The 21,440-nt window shown below is 38.2% G+C and overlaps 1 protein-coding gene across 2 annotated transcripts in view; it reads right to left on the reverse strand.

Annotated features, from left to right (window-relative positions):
- Positions 1-2,332: 2,332 nt before the first annotated feature.
- grk6 (G protein-coupled receptor kinase 6) overlaps positions 2,333-21,440 on the reverse strand; it is a 41,021-nt gene continuing 21,913 nt past the window's right edge. For both annotated transcript variants that reach the window (XM_017704292.2, XM_017704293.2), the window contains exons 4-16: positions 20,733-20,810; positions 20,009-20,109; positions 18,647-18,739; positions 17,811-17,874; positions 16,442-16,582; positions 15,461-15,651; positions 15,309-15,346; positions 12,671-12,760; positions 11,208-11,416; positions 10,551-10,685; positions 10,183-10,320; positions 8,417-8,551; positions 2,333-4,980 (exon numbers count right to left, since the gene is read on the reverse strand). In XM_017704292.2, the coding sequence (XP_017559781.1) occupies positions 4,930-4,980; positions 8,417-8,551; positions 10,183-10,320; positions 10,551-10,685; positions 11,208-11,416; positions 12,671-12,760; positions 15,309-15,346; positions 15,461-15,651; positions 16,442-16,582; positions 17,811-17,874; positions 18,647-18,739; positions 20,009-20,109; positions 20,733-20,810 (1,464 nt within the window). In that variant the 3' untranslated portion in view covers positions 2,333-4,929. The remainder of the gene's footprint in view (positions 4,981-8,416; positions 8,552-10,182; positions 10,321-10,550; positions 10,686-11,207; positions 11,417-12,670; positions 12,761-15,308; positions 15,347-15,460; positions 15,652-16,441; positions 16,583-17,810; positions 17,875-18,646; positions 18,740-20,008; positions 20,110-20,732; positions 20,811-21,440) is intronic.

Below are 21,440 nucleotides of genomic sequence, written 5' to 3' on the forward strand. Positions count from 1 at the left end.
CAATGCAGAGAGCAGAAGCTCACAAACAGAAAGCGCATCATAACAGTGAAGATCATTTAAAGGTCAATGTTTCTCAATTTCAAAGAAAAGGTTTGAGGTCCAATCCCTGCGTCAACGAATGTCACATTTGATGGAACGTTCACAATCCATCTGTCTAAATATGGTTATATAAGGAGTGAAAAGGAGGCTCGCCACAATCTGAGAAATACTTGGCAAGATCTGGACGTGCACATTCTTTTGAGAAATATTCCCAAAAGAGGTAGTGAGCTGGAGAGGCACGCTGGACTAACTAAACAAAAATTTATTGAAAATATTTAGCAGAAACAAACAAAAACAAAAGGAAACAAATAACTGGGAGAAAAAAAGAGAAGTTTGTGTGTTACAAAGAAGGCCTGCATAAGTGGCCATGCACATTGTACAATCTTCACAGGCACGTATGGAGGACAGGTCAGAGAACTGCAGAGGGGAGGGGGGGGGGGGGGGGGAGTGCTGACATCAGAAAGCACATTTACTCAGCATGATCACCTTCGTCATCACCATTTCCATCTTTCTGTGCTCATTGAACAGGGATTCATTAGGCGTTTCCCATTTCATAACAACATAACCAACAAATGGTCTCTTTTTTTCAATCGGCCAAACAATTCACAGGAAAAGTTGATTGTGGCACTTGACAACTGCATGGAAAAAAAAATTGGAACTTCAAAATTGGATATTGTTGGTCAGCAAGGCCAGCACAATTCAATGTATTGCAGAATACAAAATGAGTTATACATTATAGTGTGAGTCACGATAGTTCAGTTAACCTCAGCAAAATGTGCGCTTTAAAAAACAAAACTAAAAATCAATGTGAGAGACGTCTGTAAGGCTGTAAGAAATCAATACTAGTGATACAGCAGAGTAATTTATCATCATATAATCCGTATGTCCCTGATAAAAAAAGGTCCTACATTTTCTATGTGTATCTTTACATAAATGCTTGGCAAACCTGACGATGGATGAATTATCTACAATTGAAATGGGGCATAAAGTGAATAAAGTTCATGAAGTAGTCAAGTATGGTCAGTTGCAGTCTTTTACCCAATACTGATCTACTGGCCCATTTGAAATGGTGTCACATTTTAACTAGCTGGTTCAAAAAGCTGTTTGCCAACAGCATTTCAGGTGTCCAAGATACTGTATATAACTTTGTTTATGTTTACTTTTCAGCATTATGATGAACAGCTTTGACATTTCAGCCAGCTAACAAACCTCACTAGAAACGTCTGCACTGCATAAGTATCTTAATTATTGGCCCTATTTGTTTTTCACAGTCATTGGGGCACTTGTAGTAACCAAGAAAATACCTACATTTAGACTGAATTATAATCCTTACTAAATTGTTGACTTTGAAATGAAGTAATTAATTGATATTATGGTTCACTTACTAAGTAATTGGCATTAATACAGTATGCTTAATGGGGAATTCCACGGATTGTTCTACATTTCTCCATAATTAAACCATTCAGATGTAAATAAAGTCACTAGAAGTGGTTTGACGTTAAATGCACCGTTCTACAGAATCTGACGGAGCCAGAATTGTTTACAGTGGTGGTGACAGGAACCAGACATCTGAAACGTTTCCTGCTAATTGAAGCTCTCACAGGAAATTATTGTAAGAAATGGTTATGAATAATGTCTGAGGCGCTGTTTTATCTTAGTATTCAGATATGCTTTCGGTCTAAAACATGTTTTGTAAAGTCCATTCATGGCAGAGCGCTAGATGCAGGGTGATGTAAGGTGAAAAGTCCCAAAGACAACAGGTTTTTCAGATTTACCACTATTTCACCATTATCAACATTACACATAAAAACTTAAGGGGACGTGTGAGTTCACTGGTCATTTTAGGTAGAAAATGAAATGGCTCCCAGTTCCCGTCAGCACCACTATATATAGAAAATCAGCTGCCAAGTTTCACTTCAGTCCATATGACTGTTTACATCTCAACCATTAATTATGCAGACATTTTGAAATAGAAGTTGAGGAGACACACAACACCTTCCGTTCCATGTTTGTATATCATCACTTTCCAATGAAAAAAAAAAGTAAATAGTAACTTTACAGGAGAGGGCAACAACTTTCTTTACTTTCAATGTAAGTTGACCGAAAAAGGTTTTATTCTAAGCAATTTTGGAGCATTTATATTGGTTTCTATTAATTTCCAAGTAAAAATCACAAAAAAATGTGATACATGTTTTTCATTGGACAGCGACGATATATTATGCAGTAGTGGTGGGCTCATTTTTGCAGCAGCTACTTCTCCTCAACTCTGAGGAGACAGTGAAATGGCAACAGATTTTATATCATATCACGCGTTTATTGTGGCTATAAGTCTCCAATCCATTAAATTAACACTGTGCAGCCTGACACTATTCTGAATTAAGGTCATGACACATCATCAAAAGGCAGTATATTGTATTCAAGACTACTCAAATGAGCACTAGCATGCCATTTAAGTACTGATTTAAGGAGGAGTCTTTATTTTCAGCACTTTTCGATTGGTCGCACTCCGTTCCGTTCACTCCTGATGAGGTAAAAATGAAATATGTAGAAGATATGTGAAATTATGTGTACTAACACATGTTCAAATTTCCCCAAAGCTAAACAAAAAAAAAACAAAAAACCCAAAGCTCCCTCAGCAGTAACATGGTAACATTTTCACGTATATAGGGGCGTAACATAATGGCATCAGCTAGTGGTTATGATGAACAATATGGGCACATGCAGTGCAAACATAAGCACACGTACATCCGCACACGCGCACACACACACACACACACACACAAGCACACGCACAGCATTTAGGCATCCGCACATACTTAGAACACTTAATATGTACACAACAGAAACACATCAGTGCATCGCGTAAGAGGAAAAATAAAATAATAATATACAACTGTGACAGAAATTAGCAAATCTTCTCCTTCACAGTGTTAAAGCCTGGCTCAGGGACAGATCAACAAGAGTCACATGAAATTCAGTCTTGCTCTAGTTTCTGTGGTGTCGTTCACTTTTTACACATGTATGTGGTAGTTAGACTTTAGAAACCCCGTTATTGCTAAATAAAACAGGAAACAAAATTCTGAAACAATTTTACAACTGTACAGTACGGTAGAGACTGGAATGTACTTGAGTGTATCGGAGAAAAGCTGAAAAAGTAAGCTGCAGGATGAGGAGGGAAGGAGCTGATTGACAATAAGTCGCCTCCATTGAGGTAAAGGCCTGTTCCGTTAGTGGCCTCCTTCAAAGCGTCTTCAGATTTCGATGGATAGGTAGGTCGAAGAGTTGAGCCAAGAGTTCAAAGTCAGGCTTACAAGGACTCAAAGCCATCTCTCTTGCGTCTTGAGACGTAGCAACTTGTCCAAATGATCAAAAAAAAAAAAAAAAAAAAAAAAAAACCCCACAAAAGTCTTGAATCAAGAATGGACATCCACAGGACACAGATGAGGTAAAACAACAGCGAAGAAAGAGGGCGTATGTGCAAAGAGCGAAGCCAACTCAAACAGTAACATGACGTCTGTCATGATTTTCCATATAAAAATGCTAATTACAAGTGTACCTTAAAACATCAAAGGCACCTTCCATGGAGATGGAGGACAAAATTAAAGTGGTTTGGTCTTAAGTGCAACAAGAGGTCAAATCTACAAGAGGCCATCAGAGTTAAAGCCTAGAAACTAGCCACTTAACCTGACTGCAGGCAATGCATGTAAAAAAGGTATTTCTTTTTTTTTTTTGGCAAGTGAAAGACGTTTTTTTGTGGTTTTCATTTCTTTGACCCCAATGTGGAAAAGCAGCATTAAACCTTTCAACAGCCTATGACATTATGCATGATAAATCTACTCATAGCCACATAATCGCACCTATAATGCATTATGATAACAAACTGATTTCCATATATGCACCCATCAGTGGTGGTGACCTATCAGCACATAGTCTGACAATAAAACAAATTACTTCAATCACAGAACTACGTCATAAATGAAGAGTGATAAATGCATTATAAATGCAAAACGGTTTATGCATAGACTCACCATGCACATGTGGGCCACTTTGAATGCTAGTCATGTGTTTGTTTTTTTTTCCTCAAATATCCAAAGAGAAATTAGCAGGAAGACACACTCAGGGCTTTACAGATGAGTGTCGCATATTTACAACATGACACAACTGACGGCAGTTGTCAACATATACAATATGCACTTTAACTCTTTCAAATCACGCCTATTTGGTTTACTAGGTGTCTCAGGCTGAAATAACCCTATACATTTGAGACTTCAGGCCAAAATATTCAAATTCGTACATGTTCTTCTGCCACTTCATGCGTCTGTGTTTGGGACCCCTCCCAAGGTTTTTGTACAAATGGTATCATTTGATTGTCAAGTTTACTATTAAGAAAAATAAAATCAAAAATATAAATATAAAAATATGTGTGAACATACTTAATCCTTCTTTCGCCCTTGTTTGAAACAATGTCTGAGCACACACTGTACATCTATGAGCATCAGTAATCAGTTAAGGAAGTTAAGGGAAAAAAAAAAAGAAAAAACACCATAAAAGAAAGAAGAAGAAAAAAAGAATAAAGAAAAGGCGCGAGGAGGCTATGACACAGGCTTTTAACATAAAGAGGGCTGTTTGGGTCAGTCAGGCTTTGAGTCTTGGAACAGTTTTGACTTACCTGTCATTGCAGTACTTTGCAAATGATGGACGGTATTCGTGACCCTTTTTGCTGTCTTTTAGTTTCATCGACTTTAAATAACATAGACTGCATGGCTATATAGTGAAAATATACATTCCAATGTTTATATAGAGCTATCTTAAAAATACAAATGTGCAAAAATTGTAAACAAATGAGATCCTCAGTTGGATGGGGAGGAGCCTGGGTCGGACACACACCCCTTACAGCCGTGTGGGCTCCTCGTCGCTGTCGCTGCAGTTTCCACAGCAATCCTGAGGGGCAGCAGAGAGATGCTTTAAGTAATAATTAAAAAAAAAAACAGTAAGAGTAAACAATTTAATATATATGATTCAGAATATATAATATAAAAATTGCGAAGCCTTAGGATCTTCACATTACATGCCTCATCACTCAGTTCTGACTTTTTTCTCAAATCAGGCCTTTCTGCCTTCACAGTTCACAGCTATGTTGAACATTCACTAAGACCCCTGCCCTTAAATGACCTGTATGCGCATCACTGCACAATCTAAATCTCCTGACTCTGGTCCCGTGGCTTCTCTGTGTCACATTGTATGGATGAAACAGAAACTAAAAACTGAACATTTGCATACAAATAGTGTATTACTTTCTTTGAAAGACATGCTTTTGTTTAAATAAATTTATAAAGAAACTGTGTTGATTATTTTTGGAATTCCTCTCGTTTCATCATGTGAGTTTCCCCAGGTTTTTGTGTAACTCCGGGAGCAAATCCTGCTGAAGCCTGTGCTCAAAGCTGGCTCTCTGGAAGTTGACAGAAAGTCTGCATTATCCCCCTTACAGCCTAGATGGAAGAATTAGGCAGCCCTACAGCCCTGTGGATGTCATAAAGCATATGTTAAGCCTGTGTGTCTGCAAATCTGAAGATTAAGATTGGGCAATTATCGTCAAGTTAAAATTAGTCACTGGTTGGCAAGGTCATTTGGCCTTTACCTTTACCTCTTTGATGGGGCATTAAGGCCAGTAAACCAGGCGTGATGGCCATTAACCAAATTCAGGCTTGTGATCCTTTCAAAACTTCAAAACCTGAAACTTGACATGCCAGTGTTTAGCAATATAGGACTACACAGGGCTCAGGGTAGGAGTGTCCTAACTCATCTACAAAAGGCCAGCATGGCTGCAGGTTTTAATTCCTTTTAAACGAGAGCACATGCATCCTACTTGTTCAATCAACTGATCATGCAAGTTGCTGTTGTTTGGTTTAACATTCCTTTTTTTCAGTAGTTTTTCTCAGTTTCAATTAGTAGCAAGTATTGAAATTCACTGTATAAGGTGCTGTATTCACAGTTCTATGTTTTATTATTGTAACAAGCGAGTTCATGTGAGTTATACCCACCGAAGAACAATAAGGAATTGGAAACTGTTTAATGAGAGTTTTCAAGGACCACATGACCACTGAAGTAGTTTATAAAGATAAGCTAACACTGAGTGAACTCTATAAAGACTTGCACTATGTCTAAAACCTTAGACTTGCATCGTCCACATACTATAAAACACATTTCTAACAGTGTACTATTTCAGGCATACTGTTTAGTATAGTAGTATAAGGTTTGGGATGCAACTTCGGCGTTGGCAGGTGTCTTTTTTTGTTTTTAAAAACAAACAAAAAGACAAAGGTACAATATATTGCCAAAAGTATTCACTCACCCATTCAAATAATTTAATTTAGGTGTTCTACTCACTTCCATGACCACAAGTGTATAAAACCAAGCACCTAGGCATGGAGACTGCTTCTACAAACATTTGTGAAAGAATGGGTCGCTTTCAGGAGCTCAGTGAATTCCAGTGTGGTAACATGACAGGATGCCACCTGTGCAACAAGTCCAGTCATGAAATTTCCTCACTAATAAATATTCCACACTCAACTGTCAGTGGTATTATAACAAAGTGGAAGCGAGTGGGAACGACTCAGCCACAAAGTGGTAGGCCATGTAAAATGACAGAGAGGGGTCAGCAGATGCAGAGATCGCCAACTTTCTGCAGAGTCAATCGCTACAGACCTCCAAACTTCATGTGGCCTTCAGATCAGCTCAAGAACAACGTAGAGAGCTTAATGGAATGAGTTTCCATGGCTGAGCAGCTGCACCCAAGCCTTACATCACCAAACGCAATGCAAAGCATCGATGCAGTGGTGTAAAGCTTTGCCCAATGGACTCTAGAGCAGTGGAGATGTGTTCTCTGGAGTGACGAATCACGCTTCTCCGTCTGGCAATCCAATGGACGAATCTGGGTTTGGCAGTTGCCAGGAGAACGGTACTTGTCTGACTGCATTGTGCCAAGTATAAAGTTTGGTGGAGGGGGGATTATGGTGTGGGGTTGTTTTTCAGGAGTTGGACTCGGCCCCTTAGTTCCAGTCAAAGGAACTCTTAATTCTTCAGCAGACCAAGAGATTTTGGACAATTTCATACCCCCAACTTTGTGGGAACAGTTTGGGGTGGCCCCTTCCTGTTCCAGCATGACTGCGCACCAGTGCTCAAAGCAAGATCCATAAAAACATGGATGAACGAGTTTGGTGTGGAAGAACTTGACTGGCCTGCACAGCGTCCTGACCTCAACCTGATAGAACACCTTTGGGATGAATTAGAGTGGAGACTGTGAGCCTTCATTACCAGCCATTTATATTTTTACTAGCTAAGCAGATGGCTGCAGCCTATGCCAGGCATTTGGATGTTCTATGCGGCTTTTAGAGCAGCTTTTTCTTTGTCATTTTTAAATGATAAAATCTGCTCTATGAGTCTCAGAAAAGCCTCCCTACATCTTTTCCTTTAAAATTTGGCAGTTTCACTTGTGATGGTAAGGCTGTCTCTACCCTCTGAGGATTCAATTGCATCCATTTAGAACAGTCTCTGCTAGTTGTGTCTCTTAAAATTGATATAGCTTCAGTTATTTTACTGTTTTTGTTTTTTTGCTTTTTTGTGTCAAAAAAAACTTTTAAGTAAAGTGTGTCTTTCTCTCAATATAACCACAAAGACATCCTACCAGTAGAATACCTTGTTATATAAAAAACAAGGAAGGTTATAAACGTTTTAAGGCTTCTTGAATGCATAAAATCACATTATTAGTTTGTTTTAGACAATGTCTGCAGTACTGCATTAAACTGTCTGTAATGTGTACTGCATTCAACTACAGTTGTACTCTACTGACATGTAGTCATGGTACACTCAGCTGCAGTTGCTACTTCATTAAACTGCAATAACACTAAAGCTGTTTTTCAAAAGGCTATTTCAAAGAGCTCAGTCCCAAAAGCTGGGATCTGACAGAAGCTAATCCTCTGCCTACTATGGGGTGGGCTCTACCAAGAAAATGACTAAGATAACAAGAAAATGTGAATATTGCATTAATCTTATTTTTTTAACCAAAAAAACAAACAAACAAAAAACAAACACATTTTGCTGAATGGGAACCATTTGCCTGGAATTCATCATTCCACTTAGCAATTGTAGGTAGTTTGTTTTTTTTTTCAAAATATGTACACAAATTCATATGAAAGAAGAATTCGGTTGACAGCCCAGACATTCATATTTAGATGAAAATATAATATAATTATATAATTCTGATCAGGTGTTTTCTTGTCCCACATTAATAATTCAGATATTTTTTCATATGACTATCATGCTTTAAAATTTTCATTTTGTCACAGACCTTACAGAAGGTAGCATGTACAGTACAAACCTGTCTCCCAAAGAGTCTCTGCAGCAGGCCCTGTTTGGGTGGGGGTGAGGGCTGGCCTCTCCAGTCTAGGTCTGGGGGTAGAGTGCCATCCAGGTTCAGCACGTTCAGTTCCTTAAAACACTCTGTCTCAATCATCTGAGGGGAGTCAAACACAGGTCTTTTGGTACATTTATAAGGATACATTATGATTATGGCCTTCCTCAACTCTCTTGGATACCAAGCAATGGAAAATCATGATAAACTTAAAGGGTACAAGCTGAGAGTTTTATCTGAAATAAAAAAGTGATTTAGATTGGATGTGCTTTTTTCAGATACGAAAAAATAACCCAGTGATAGTTAGGTTAAAGTTTTTATCTCTGTTGGCAGTTTGTCAAAGTTTACTTAATTTCTTCCTTGATGAAAATGGGCTTTTACTTTTACTTTACAGCCTACTGTTATCTTTACAGCTTCCCCCAACATCTGTCCTACCACTCCAAGCAAACGAAAGTACTACACACTAGGTGGGTGGCCCCATCATAGTGGGGTTTTCTTCGGTCAAGCAATCAAAAAGATTCTCTTTGTTTTTCTACACACCATATGGTGTAAATGCTTGCGTATTACATTGGAAAGTAGGTGCAAACTGCTGGCCATTAGATGTTACTACTTAGTGTTACCGCTTGTTCCATGATAAATACTTGGGATTTTTTTTTAAATACTCTTATTTAGAGCTAAATAAGAGTCTGTTCTTTCTCTCTCCCTTTCTTTCTCTCTCCGCTTGTCTGTTTTTTATGTCAGTCCTCACTACTTCTAATATACATGACAAAAGTCTCTACTAAACACCAGTTAAGAGGAAATGGTTAGCTACTCCTACAGTTAATAAGACATAATACAGCCAGATGTTTGCAGATGTCCTAATTGTGTTACATGATTCTATACCATCAACATCTTTAAGAATTATTTGTACTTTTTCCACACTGATTCTTCTAAAACTTCCAAGGACCTTGATGTCATTGTGCTGATGGATGCTATTAAAAACTGAAGACTTGATCCAATGGGGATAGTAACAGTTGGTAAGTAGTGATTGGAGGGCTGGGGAAAATAAGGCAGAGCTTGGTAGCTTTTGATTTACCATAACACAATGAGAGCACTCAAATCAAACAAATCATATTTCATTGCATAATAAATATTCTACCTTCATTTGATTAGATAAGCCTGCGGCTGCCGCATTATCAGATTGGTGTGGTTTTGACATTTAGTTTCAAGAATGGAGAAAAACGAAAAAAGCCTTTTGAAACAAACGACGGTGTCCTCATAGCTAGTTACAGCCGTGATCTTACCGCAGAGAATCGTTTGTTTTTGTGAGCTCGAGCTATGTCTGTCTTGGGGTAGAGGTATTCTTTTTTGCTAACATTAGCTACTGAAGTCAACAAACTTACAAAAAAACAATTTAGACAAGTATTTATTTCCAGGTGATTATAATTATAAAGTCACAAAGCACGATTACATGATCCCTGAGTCCTCCAGAATGTAAAACAGAATGGTATGTTAATACATCAATCGCAGTTTTTCGGAAAAAAAAAAAAAGAGTTAGCTAAGATAGCGTTAAAGCGCGTCATAAATGAGCATGCCCTAGTTCCTGTCTTAAGATTTTCCATTTGAAAGTTATCACTAATAGAGCTGTTTTGGTCAGGCATAGAAACTGGCTCAATGTGAAATTTTACAGCTTTTTCCCGAATATGTATTTGATCAAACTCTATAGCGAGTGAACAGTGGATTACAGCACTGACCTCGTTTTGCCAGGGGATAGGCACACTGCCTGTGGACACTTTGCTGTAGAAGGAGTCGTCTTTGGGTTCCAGCTCTACCCCCTTAACGGTGGAGAACTGCTCGATGTCCAGAACGTCCTTACAATAAATGGCCTGAGGCTGCAGACAAAAATGCACCCATACATCACACAGACCGTAGCCAGTCGAGAAACATAAGTGTTACACAGCAGGTTTATTATTTTGAAATTCTTATTTTTCACAAATCATTAGCAAATGATGTTTCAAGTTGTGTTTAACACCTTCTAACATTTACAATCCTCTATGTTGATCGACATGAATTTTTAACACAATTAGAAACATTAAAAGACTGCCCTCCAGGCGTGACTTACATCAGGAATAAAAGGGGCTTCCAGCATGCCAGCCTCTAGCCGCTTAAAATTGATGGAGCGAAAGAGGGCATGAGCCTTTACCTCTGAGGCTCCTCCCTGACAGCCAAGTCTCTCATTGGGGTCTTTGGCCAGCAGCTGTGGGGTCAAAAATCAGTAGGAATTTGTCCTCGTAAACACACTTTCTTCAAGGGATTAACAAAACACAGTTCATTCTGATTAATACCATTATGAAACAAAATACTCATTAGCTTGAATAGCTGTGTGTGCCGCACACGCCACTCTGCTTGAGATGGTTTTCTAGAAAGTGCAGTCTGTCTCAGTCATGATTTGAATAAAAGTACTCCTAGCTAGCTGATTAGCAGCCAGTCCTGATATTTTGAGGTCACAATAATCAGCAACGTGCCAGCATGAGGGCCTGGCAATCACACGCTAAACACGCTTGAAGTGCTTCATGATTTCTTTCTTAAAATAGGGAGTTGGGTGATCAGGGATGCATAAGGAGTTCTTATGCTAGCTTCCTTTTCTGTTGCAGAGAGGTTCTGACACTTCTGACTAAAATAAAGCAGTGGAAAAGTGTAAAATAGGTGTAACTGGTTGGCTAAGTGCATATTGGGCGAGATAAGCTGCCAAAAAGAACAATTTGGTGGAGATGCTGACCATTTTACAAACGGACTTGGCATCTTCAGAGAACTTGCTGGAATACTCTTCCTCCACGTCTTTGACAAGTCGCTCCACCTCCTCTCGCTTGATTTTTTTCTTGCGCTGCTGGAAAGGAGATTGGCCCTCGATCATCTCGTATAGCAGACAGCCCAGCGCCCACCAGTCTGGGCTGAAGGTGTACCGTTCATTTTTCACCACCTCTGGGGCTGGAACGGACATACGCAGTTAAAATAAATTTTAGTTTTGATCCTGTATTAGCTGTTATACCACACTTAAGGCCAGTTTCTGTTCCTAGGACAATGGTCTCCACAGATGTGAGGTAAAAAAAAACAAACAAACATATTTATAGTTATGAAAAACATTTTAATAGAAAGAATTACATCTTAAATAAAACAGCAGGATTTAATACGGATCAGATTAAAATTAATAATAAAATAGTGGAGTTCAGCAGGTAGGCTACTAACTCTCCTCTGCTCACTGCCATGACATGGTGATGGTCCTGTGTGTGACAGTTTGGAACATCAGCTCTACTCTAACACACCTGATTCAGGTTATCAGCTAGTTATCAAACTCTTCAGTTGTCAGCTGTCTAAGAGGAACACTTAAAAATAGATAGTACACAATCCCCAGGACTGGGTAAAGGAACCACTGTTTAAAGAAGTTTTGCTGAGATTAATTTGGCCAAAACTCAACATGACGCTACAGTACTTCTGAAAAATTATGGTTTTACTTTTCTCAGTGAACGCGTCAAAGCTATGTGACAACATCAAAACTACAAAACAACATATATGGATATATGCAGAAAACCAAAAAACTTCTCACAATCAAAGTAATGCCAAACACTTTCAGTGATGCTGAGGTCTGGACACTGGGGTGGTAAGTCCATTGTTCTGAGAGCAACAGCAGCTTCTTTGTTTAATTTGCAGATTGTCTTCTTTCTTTGTCTATTTGTTTTTCTCAGTAAGGGCTTTTTGATGGCTACACATCCTTTCAGACCCACAGTACAGAGTTGTCTTCTTACAGTGGAAGGATGAACAGAAACACCTGTGGATTTTTCAGATCTAAGGCAAGAGTGGAGCTTGATTTTCTCTCATCTCTCAAAGGTAAAGGCCTTACATACTGTTTGTCTGACAACTTTGCACAGTTGTTAGGAGTCGTATTGTCTCTGTATCTTTTAAATATTTTTTTGTACTCCCGTTTGGAAACTACTTTTTTCACTTCTTTTCCTCTGACCTTGCCATTTCCCTATGCAAGTGGATTATCTCACATCAAACCTCTTAAATGTAATGGCTGTTTTGACTGGCGATTCAATAAATGAAGGGGGATCTCTGACATTTGCTGAACAGTACTGTAAGCTGACTCTGAATTCGCTGTCAAATACTAATTGTTGGAGGGTAATTATTTGAAAATAAATTCATAAACTGTCAATTCAACATTAATCAAAGAGTCAAGAAGCTTACCCATATAGCCCACAGTGCCCACACGCCCTTTGATTGTTTGGCCCTCTGGTACATGCACAGCCAGGCCCAAGTCTGATATGCGGATGTGACCTGAAGAGAAACAGAAACACTTTTTATAGCAATGCTCTGCGCATTCATATCAACGAACGTGGTAATAAATGCTGGCTATGGCACAATTAATGAGAGTATTAGGCTACACTGAATAAAAGCAAAGCAATGACTGTATTTGATTTAAATGTGCACATAATTTCCACATTAATAAAATATACAAAACCAGCACAGTTACTCACAAAAGTGAGTAAACTGAGACAAAACTGTATTGAATATTTATACATTTGAAAAGAATGTATGCATTTGAAACAAGTGAAGTCATTGAATTACTTTGTCCACTGTATAGTTTAATTTTGTCTGTATTACATAATGTATTACATTATGCTTGCCAAATCTAATTATAGACGCTACAGCAAACTTCCCGTCACAACACTTAAGACTGTCCAACCCCAATTTAAATGTGATCATTATTTATAAATAAATGTGTACAAACCCATGACATAATCATTATGTGCAATACTATCTGGAGAATCATATTCATAGGCATCATTCATAGGTCTCCTCCAGAGAGGTCATTACGGACCTGTTTTCAGGAGTTGTGCATCTTTTTAGCAGCGTCCCTGCTTGACTTGCTGCTCAGTGAAGCGAAATGGAAGATCAGGTGTTGAAAACAAAACTTCACTGATGTCCCCGAGAGGGCTTTGCAGCCACGATAGCCAAGCATAGGCCTGACCCTTTTGGCCTGGTTTTGGTCAGCGGTGTACGGCTACAAAGCGCTTTATGGAGTTTGGCAAAATCAAGAATGAAAAATGTGGTGTACTCGACTCCCTCTAGTGGAGAATGAAGGTGTGACAACTTGGAAGTATACAAACCCCCACCTTGTAATTTCTTCAAGAGCTGAACACTTGAACAAAAACTGGGGCTATTGTCTTTTCCACAGCAACAAAAACAAGACCTAAGCCATGAAAAGAATAAATCTGGTGAAAAATCTAATTTATAGAAATTTCTCCTTCTTTTTGACTAAGAAAACATTATATAAATTCTGCAATCATCACACTGGCCTCCAGTCTCTCTTAGGATAGATTTTAAAGTATTAGAGTCTGTATTTGTATAAAGATGTTCTTTAAGATCCAGGGGACTCATTTAAAAAACATGACAAATTTTATTCTAAATTGGTTCTTAAGAGTTTAACATTTGTGTACAACTGATTTATAAAATCACAATGTCACATACTGTAATGTGACATGTGACACGTGTGTATAACAGGATGGCACTGGTTTTAGTATGTCAGTTTGGAAGCTAGGTTTTCATGCCAAATTAACATTTTATAAATAATACCTAATAATGAATTTTCACCTACGATAATTTAAAGGTTAAATCTCTACCTAGAAATGTTTCCTAAATTAACTCCCTACAATGCACATCTGCCTAACATACCAAAAGTTCAGCACTTGGTTACATTATATGTATGAAAAGTGCTAAACTGAAAAAGCTTGTTACTATTCTTCTTATTATATCGCTGTTGTTGGAACAAAACCTTGCATCTCAAAAATGGTAACTTAACAGGAGAAGGAAAAAACTACTCACTTTTAATGTAAGTCAATGGAACCAGAATTTTTTCCAAGTAATTTTGGGCCATTTAGTTTGGTCCAATCTCCATGAAATTTACATATAATGTAAAGGACAACAGACATTTTCAAATTATGTCAAAAACTAAAAAAATGGCAAAAAAGGAGATACAAGTTTTTGTTCCGACAGCAGCGATATGCATGTTCAAAGTTTGCTTTCTGAGTTTAGTTTGAGTTTTACACCAATATAGCCAACAAGTAATGGAAGCTTCTAGCTGCAGACTGCACACCTAAATCATTGCCTTAAACTGCGTCTAATTCAATTAGACTTGTTTATGTGGTTTCTGACACTGTATGACATAATGTTGTCTAAAACAGCTAAAAAAAGTAGTACTAAACATCTTGAGCCTGAACGTGTCTGTTTTATTTATTTGACTAAACAGTCAATAGTGTGATACAGTGCGTATCTTTCTGAAATGTGTAAGTTTCTACTTTTTGTTCAAGTGCAAAACTAGAGCCTTACATGGTTAAACGTTCACACAGCTTTAGTCACTTTAAACAGACAAAAATAAATAAATAAATAAAAAAGATAAATATGCCGCTAATATGTGAGTAAAATCTCAGATGATTTTGTAGCAAGAATGATGCGGCATATCAAAAATACAAGTTGGCTAGTGAAGTAGTTGAGTTTGTTGCGTGCAGCTTTGTTTTTGAATTGCTTTGTGTAACTGCCAACCTTCACTGACATTATGTTGCAGGAAACTCATAGCATGCAACTAGCTGCTTGAAGCCAGTCTAAGGAAGGAGACTTCAGACACCTAAACAATTTAAATGTGATACTTATTTATAAATAAACATGTACAAACCCCTGACGTAATCACTATGTGCAATATTATCTGGCTGATGGGGCTGCATTAACGGCAGTGCCAAACAAGTCCTGTGACTGATCCGGAAATGTTTTGGTAGGGCATATAGAAGACATCAACCCTTCAAAACATATAGCTCCTTGGACTACTCACCATGGTCATCCAATAATATGTTCTCCGGCTTCAAATCCCTGATGAGAAAGAAAGCAAAAAGAGATCAAAAAGAGGTCAAACTGCAGCTCCTTATCAAATAAGCCATTTGAGCTTTATTTGTACAAGCCAAGTGCCAGAAGCACCCGGCTGACCTGTAGACTATTCTCTCTCTGTGGAGATCTTCCAGGCCACAGCAGATTTCAGCAGCGTAGAAGACTGCTCTCTTCTCTTCGAAGCCAGCCTCCCCCATGTGGTAGATGTGGAACTTCAGATCTCCCCCGTTCATCAGCGTGAGCACCAAGCACAGGGCATCTTTGGTCTCGTAGGCGTATGCGAGACTCACCTCGGGAAAAAAAAAGTGGCTGCTGTCATGAAGGCCTCACTGCAATGTAGTTAAGTTTTACATGTTTGATGAATGTGTGGGAAAATGTATCTCAAGTCTAAAGAAGCCTGAAAAAACTGAACAACAGCCAAACTAAACAACCCCCAAAATAGCCTGCGTTTGGGTCAGCCTGCAATCATATACACAACCCACAAAATTCCATGTTTTCATTTCATTACTGGCCCTAGTTTTCTATATGAAGCTTTACAACCCAATGCTCTGAGAGAGCTCTTTGCCCCTTTAAATTAGATATGCTTTCTTTCATTTACAACAGATATGTCTACTTTTGCGTCTGGCTCCAGTCTCAATGTAAACATGAAATTCAAAGCTATAATTAATATATCCTTCAAAATGCATGCGTTGGCTGAAAAACTATCCATTAAAATAACTAAACTTCTCAATGCAAAAGAATAAAACAATATATAACAATGCTTTCTTGTTCTTAAGTTAGGGCTCTGAACCTTTACAGACTCACTCTTTTATAGGCATTTTCAAGGACGTCAAAAGTCCTAAATCATAACATGACATTATAAGCCACGTTCTTTTGGGATTCGCCAGACCACAGTAAGGAAGCGAGGACATTTTTGCTTTCCCTCAATACTTCAGAGGCATAATGAGCTTGTCTGTGCTCTTTATTTACAAGAAGTCATGACGTAGCCACAGAGATGAAAAAGATAACAAATCTCCTAAACTGGAGACTTTGGGAAAACAACCGTTTTATTTAGAGTTAGAAAAAGCCCTAAATACTTACTACGAACCGACTGTTGACCTTTTCTAGAATTTGCTTCTCATTCAGGGCCATGGACTCGCCTTTTCTCTTTTTGATTCTTTTCTTCTCCAGCTTCTTGCAGGCATACATCTTCCCTGTGGCACGCACCTGGCATGCGCAGACCTTGGGCACAGAAGGAACTGGATGAAGAATCCATTCTTAAGGAACTTTTTCTACAAATGCTCTTTTGTATGGATTAGTAATTCTAAGCTCTCAAAACAAAGTGCAAACAAGAGTACATGTGCACCAACAAAAGCGATAACACATGGCTAAACCATACAAAGAAATATCTGAGTGTAGCTTTTGCATGTGGTTCAATAGGAGTGTGACAGATTAGGCCTACTGTAAATGGATTTACCTTGACATAAAAAGATATTTCAGGGAGTAAAATGACAAACTTGGACTTCTGCAGCTATACGCAAACGTTTGCTGATTTTCTAAGTGAAAAAAGTTAACGGCATCTTCCACAGGGTTTTCCAACCTTTTGGGTTTCTAACGTTCAGTGTAAACCTAATTCAACCTAAATTATTTAAATATCCCTTGAAATGTTAAGTAGGGTAATGTTAAAGCATACGTTTTTAAAGAAATGGTTTTGTGGTCAGGTTTGCAAGTTTAGTTTTCAAATATCCAACTACAATAAAGTTGACTTAATACTTTGTTTGGGACACTCCAGACACACATGACAAAAATAATTTAGCTAACTAGCTATTAGTTGTAATCTACAGCTAAATCAGAAATCTACAGGCATCATAAGGTTACAAACTTTATCATGACATGACCCTATATAGACAACTTTAGCCAGTGACATTTCCATGGCAGTCTCACAAACTACCTGCAATATCACCATAAATCCCCAGCTGTAAAACCATGACCTACAGAAAACACACTTCTATTACTGTTGTTTTATTACTGTTGCTAAATTTAACATTTTGGGGGAAAAAAACTAAACACAAAATGTGGTCTGTGGAAAAGTGAATGTTTTATGTTTTTCCCCCAATAAATAGTAATTGTGCACTACAATTTGCAGAAAAATGCATATTTAAGTTGTTTCCCAGCAGAGGATGTGTTCACTTACTTTCACTTAGAATATCAGCAAAGCGTGTGATTTGGCCAGGGTTGTTTAAACTTTTGCCACTGTATAAAGCTATTAGACAATTAAAAATTTGGGCACTACACTCTAAACTGCAGCTTACAGTGCAGTTAGCATAAATGCTAATATGCAGCACTTTCTGGTATCTCATGGCTTATAGTATTAAAAGAAAAAATGTTTAATATCACAATCATATAGCTTTCATTTCAGTTAGCTTATTTATCTCAGCATCAATGTAGAGAATGAATGACTGAAACTCACCTCACCAAACCCGCCCTTCCCCAATACCCTGTATTGACGGAATGTGTTTTTTGTAATTGGTTGTCTGTTGAAGAGAGAGACAACAGCAGCTATACTTAATACTTCAAAAAGCTACACACATACTTTTTAAATGGAATATGGGTACATGAATGTTTTTTTAAAAATATTAAAACAGGATCTCAGGCCACACATAGGTTTTCTGGAATATTATGTTGAAATATATAGATCCCTATAGCTTACTATGCCTTTTTGACACTGCAGTAGTCTGGACCAGAGTGGTCTAGTGGGCATTGTGGAAACATAATGGTGAAAAAAAAATATTGTAGCATATCATTTTTGTTCTGTCGGAATTGTTTTTGGATGGAATTTGTCCAGGCTTGCTTTTCCACTTTCAGGTTGAAGACATTTTTTTGAACAAATGCAAATAAACATTGGGGGCCAAAGTTCACATCTGGTTTGCATGAGCTTGGCTTCGTAAATAAATCTCAGCACCCAAAGGAATAATTAGAAATTCTCAGGGATGTTAAAGAACTTTCTAGCGACATCACTACCACAGCACACAATGCACATGAGACAAACTACTATAATCATTTTTTAAACTGAAAATAGCAAACCATGACCACTGACAAGTAAGTTTAAACTGTATAAACAATTTACTATCTCAGTGGTCAGAGAACTTGGCTGTGATTCAAGAAGTCATGGGTTCCTCTGTGGCTGATGGCTGGTGCCACTGTCCTGTGGAGTTAGGCATTAGATAATGTAAGAGTGATAGATTCAGCAACAAGAAAATGCACACATTGATCCAGTGGGCTTATGAAGACAGCCAACTGTGATACCTTTCGAGCCATTTCCATTGTAGGAAGCGGTTGAAGAACATGCTGTCGAGGTAGTCTGCGAAGGGGGCCACACTCAAGTAGTCATGGATCAGTCTAGGAAAGAAGAGATTGATGGAATGAATATTAATAGAATGCACTGTTACCAATATTTTCTGAAGCAATGTTAAATATTTCAGCTAGTTATACCAAGCCTAAAATGCTAATGGAAAACCAAAACAGTAAAAGGCCTTCATGAACTTGACCACCTCAACTCTTCCGTTTTGTCAGTGGATGTACTGCTTGTGGGGTGCTACTGAGCACAGCTTTTAACAACTGTAGCTTATATCTATAATGACACCATTACAACAAGTGTACCATTTGTTTGGCTCTTCTTCATCTACTCTGCACTACTGGCCTCAGACCAAAGGACTCCACTAGACAGATTTGATTTGCTTCACATTCCTTGAAAATGGTTATTAGAGCAGAGCACAGGATCTGTTATTTTCATTGCTCTCATTATTGTTTGCAAGATTTTTTTCCTGCCTTGTTAGTTGTATGAATGATTGTGTTGATCTGTATAATGTTGAGTGAATGGGGGCTTTTACAATTTGTCAACTGACCAATCTGAGTGCTTGGAACGAAGGCCAAGACAGTCATTCCTGACAAATTATGTAACCTTATAAAGCCAGGTACTCTCCCATAGTTACACTGAAACCAAAAGGATGTGAATGTGTTAAAAGAAGTACTACTGATATCAGTATGGCAACGGAAATCACAGCACATTTTACTTCTGTATAGTGTTAAATTTCCAAGTGAATCACAGTATAAAGGAGGGTCTCTGAGCTAGCTGAGCATTTCACTCAGTGATAGGTGGACGTTGTGGGAGGCAGAGGTGATATCATCGGTTAATATTATTTTTCCCCACCTACTGGTGTATGGTGACATGGGCAGAAATCAGCAGACGTTTAAGAGGTGGGCAAAAGTTCCTACATTTTGATGGAAAAATACGAGAAATCAAGAATTTAGAAAATAATATGATGAATCATACTTATGTACATCAGCTAAGGTGAAAAGTCAATTTTGATACTGTATTGACTGCAGTATATAGCTACAAAATATGTTCAAAAGCCCATACTCTTCTGGGAAAGCTTTCCACTAGGTGTTGGAACACTGCATTGAGGATTTAATTGTATCCAGCTACAAGAGCATTACTGAGTTCAGATGCTGATGTTGGATGATTAGTTCTGGATCACAAACGGCACTCCAGCTCATCCCAAAAGTACTGGATGGAGTTTCAAAACTCCAGAAAACACATATCAGTATCTGGATACTTTTGGACAAATGGTGTTTTTTGTTTTTTAACAGCTTGAAACTGGGACTCACTTGGTACACTCCATGAAGAGTTCTTTACAAGCCTCCTGTTCCAAGCGTTCTGCACATTTAGAAATCATCTCCTCTGCCACTTCAGAGACATGGTCCTCTGACTGCAGACAGACAGACATAAAAATACACAGATACAAGCACAAAAAGACTCATCAAAGACATATTCTTTAAAAGCAAAGTACCTGAGATGTAAACAAAGTCATTCAGAGTGGTTTGAAGTGAAGTTCATTAAAGTAAAACCTGCTCGTGTCTTCTGAGAAGGTGATTATAACACGATCTGATATGTAATGTTGATGCTGGTAAAATAGTGGTTCATCTGAAAAAGTAAGATAGCTTTGGTGATTATTTTGCCTTAGAACATCCTTCACCCTCTATCTCTGCTATGAATGTATTTTAAAATGTATTAGGCCAAAAATCGTACCTTAAAACTACTGCAGACCATTCATCAGGCACCATAGCTCTAAAACCATCATGTAACGCAACTTTCTGTGAAGGAACTTTTAGAGGCATTAAACTCTTTAGATGTCTGGTTCCTATGACCACCACTGTGATCAGTTCTAACTCAGTAAGTTTCTCTACAACAGAGAATTTCACATCAAACCATTCTGAATGTCTTTGTTTACCTCTTAATGGTTTAATTAAGCTGAAATTCCAGAGCAAATCTGTGGAATTACCCATTAAATGAACTGAAATTGATCTAAGCCCTATTCATGAGACCTGTTACCTTTGGATTAAGATACTTGTCGAGGACTTCCTGTCCACATTCCTTCCTCTTCTCATCCGGGGTTACTTCATACTCAGCCTACAATGGTCAATCCCACACACACACATACACGCATACATTCATTATGATGTCTCAATTCACAAACCCCTCCAAAGTCTGCTCTGTCTGCGTTCAAATATGGACATGTGCCAGAAATAATTCCCCAATTAGCTCAACACAATTATGATAGACGTCAAAAGCTCCGTCAGGCTTTAACTCTTTACGGCCAAAAAGTGACTATTCTTGCCAATCAATCTACTCTTCTCCATTAATTAACCTTTTTCAGAACACATGAACAGGAATGTAAGTCAGCAGCATTTTATCGTTACTCTGATTGAACAAATTGATAATGAGCTTTTACAGAGCTTGTGCGCTTGGAAAAAAAAAATCACAGCACTTCCAACAATAAAGGAAGGCTCATCTATCTTTTTTACAGTGATAAAAAACAGGGTAGCACACAGAAATAGCACAGCAAAACTGCTGCACTAACTCTAGATATCTAAGGTTTAAACAGGTAAAAAATGACTGGCTTACTTTTGGAACCTAACTACAGGAGAGTGACACATATCTAAACTACATTCATACCTTGTTCAGCTCCAGTCAGCTGCTTTCCTATTCCCATAAGCAACTTCTACGTGTCTGACCATGACAAAGGAAGTAGAGTAGACA

The sequence above is a fragment of the Pygocentrus nattereri genome, chromosome 16 (genome assembly GCF_015220715.1).
Source record: "Pygocentrus nattereri isolate fPygNat1 chromosome 16, fPygNat1.pri, whole genome shotgun sequence".
Lineage (NCBI taxonomy): Eukaryota > Metazoa > Chordata > Actinopteri > Characiformes > Serrasalmidae > Pygocentrus > Pygocentrus nattereri.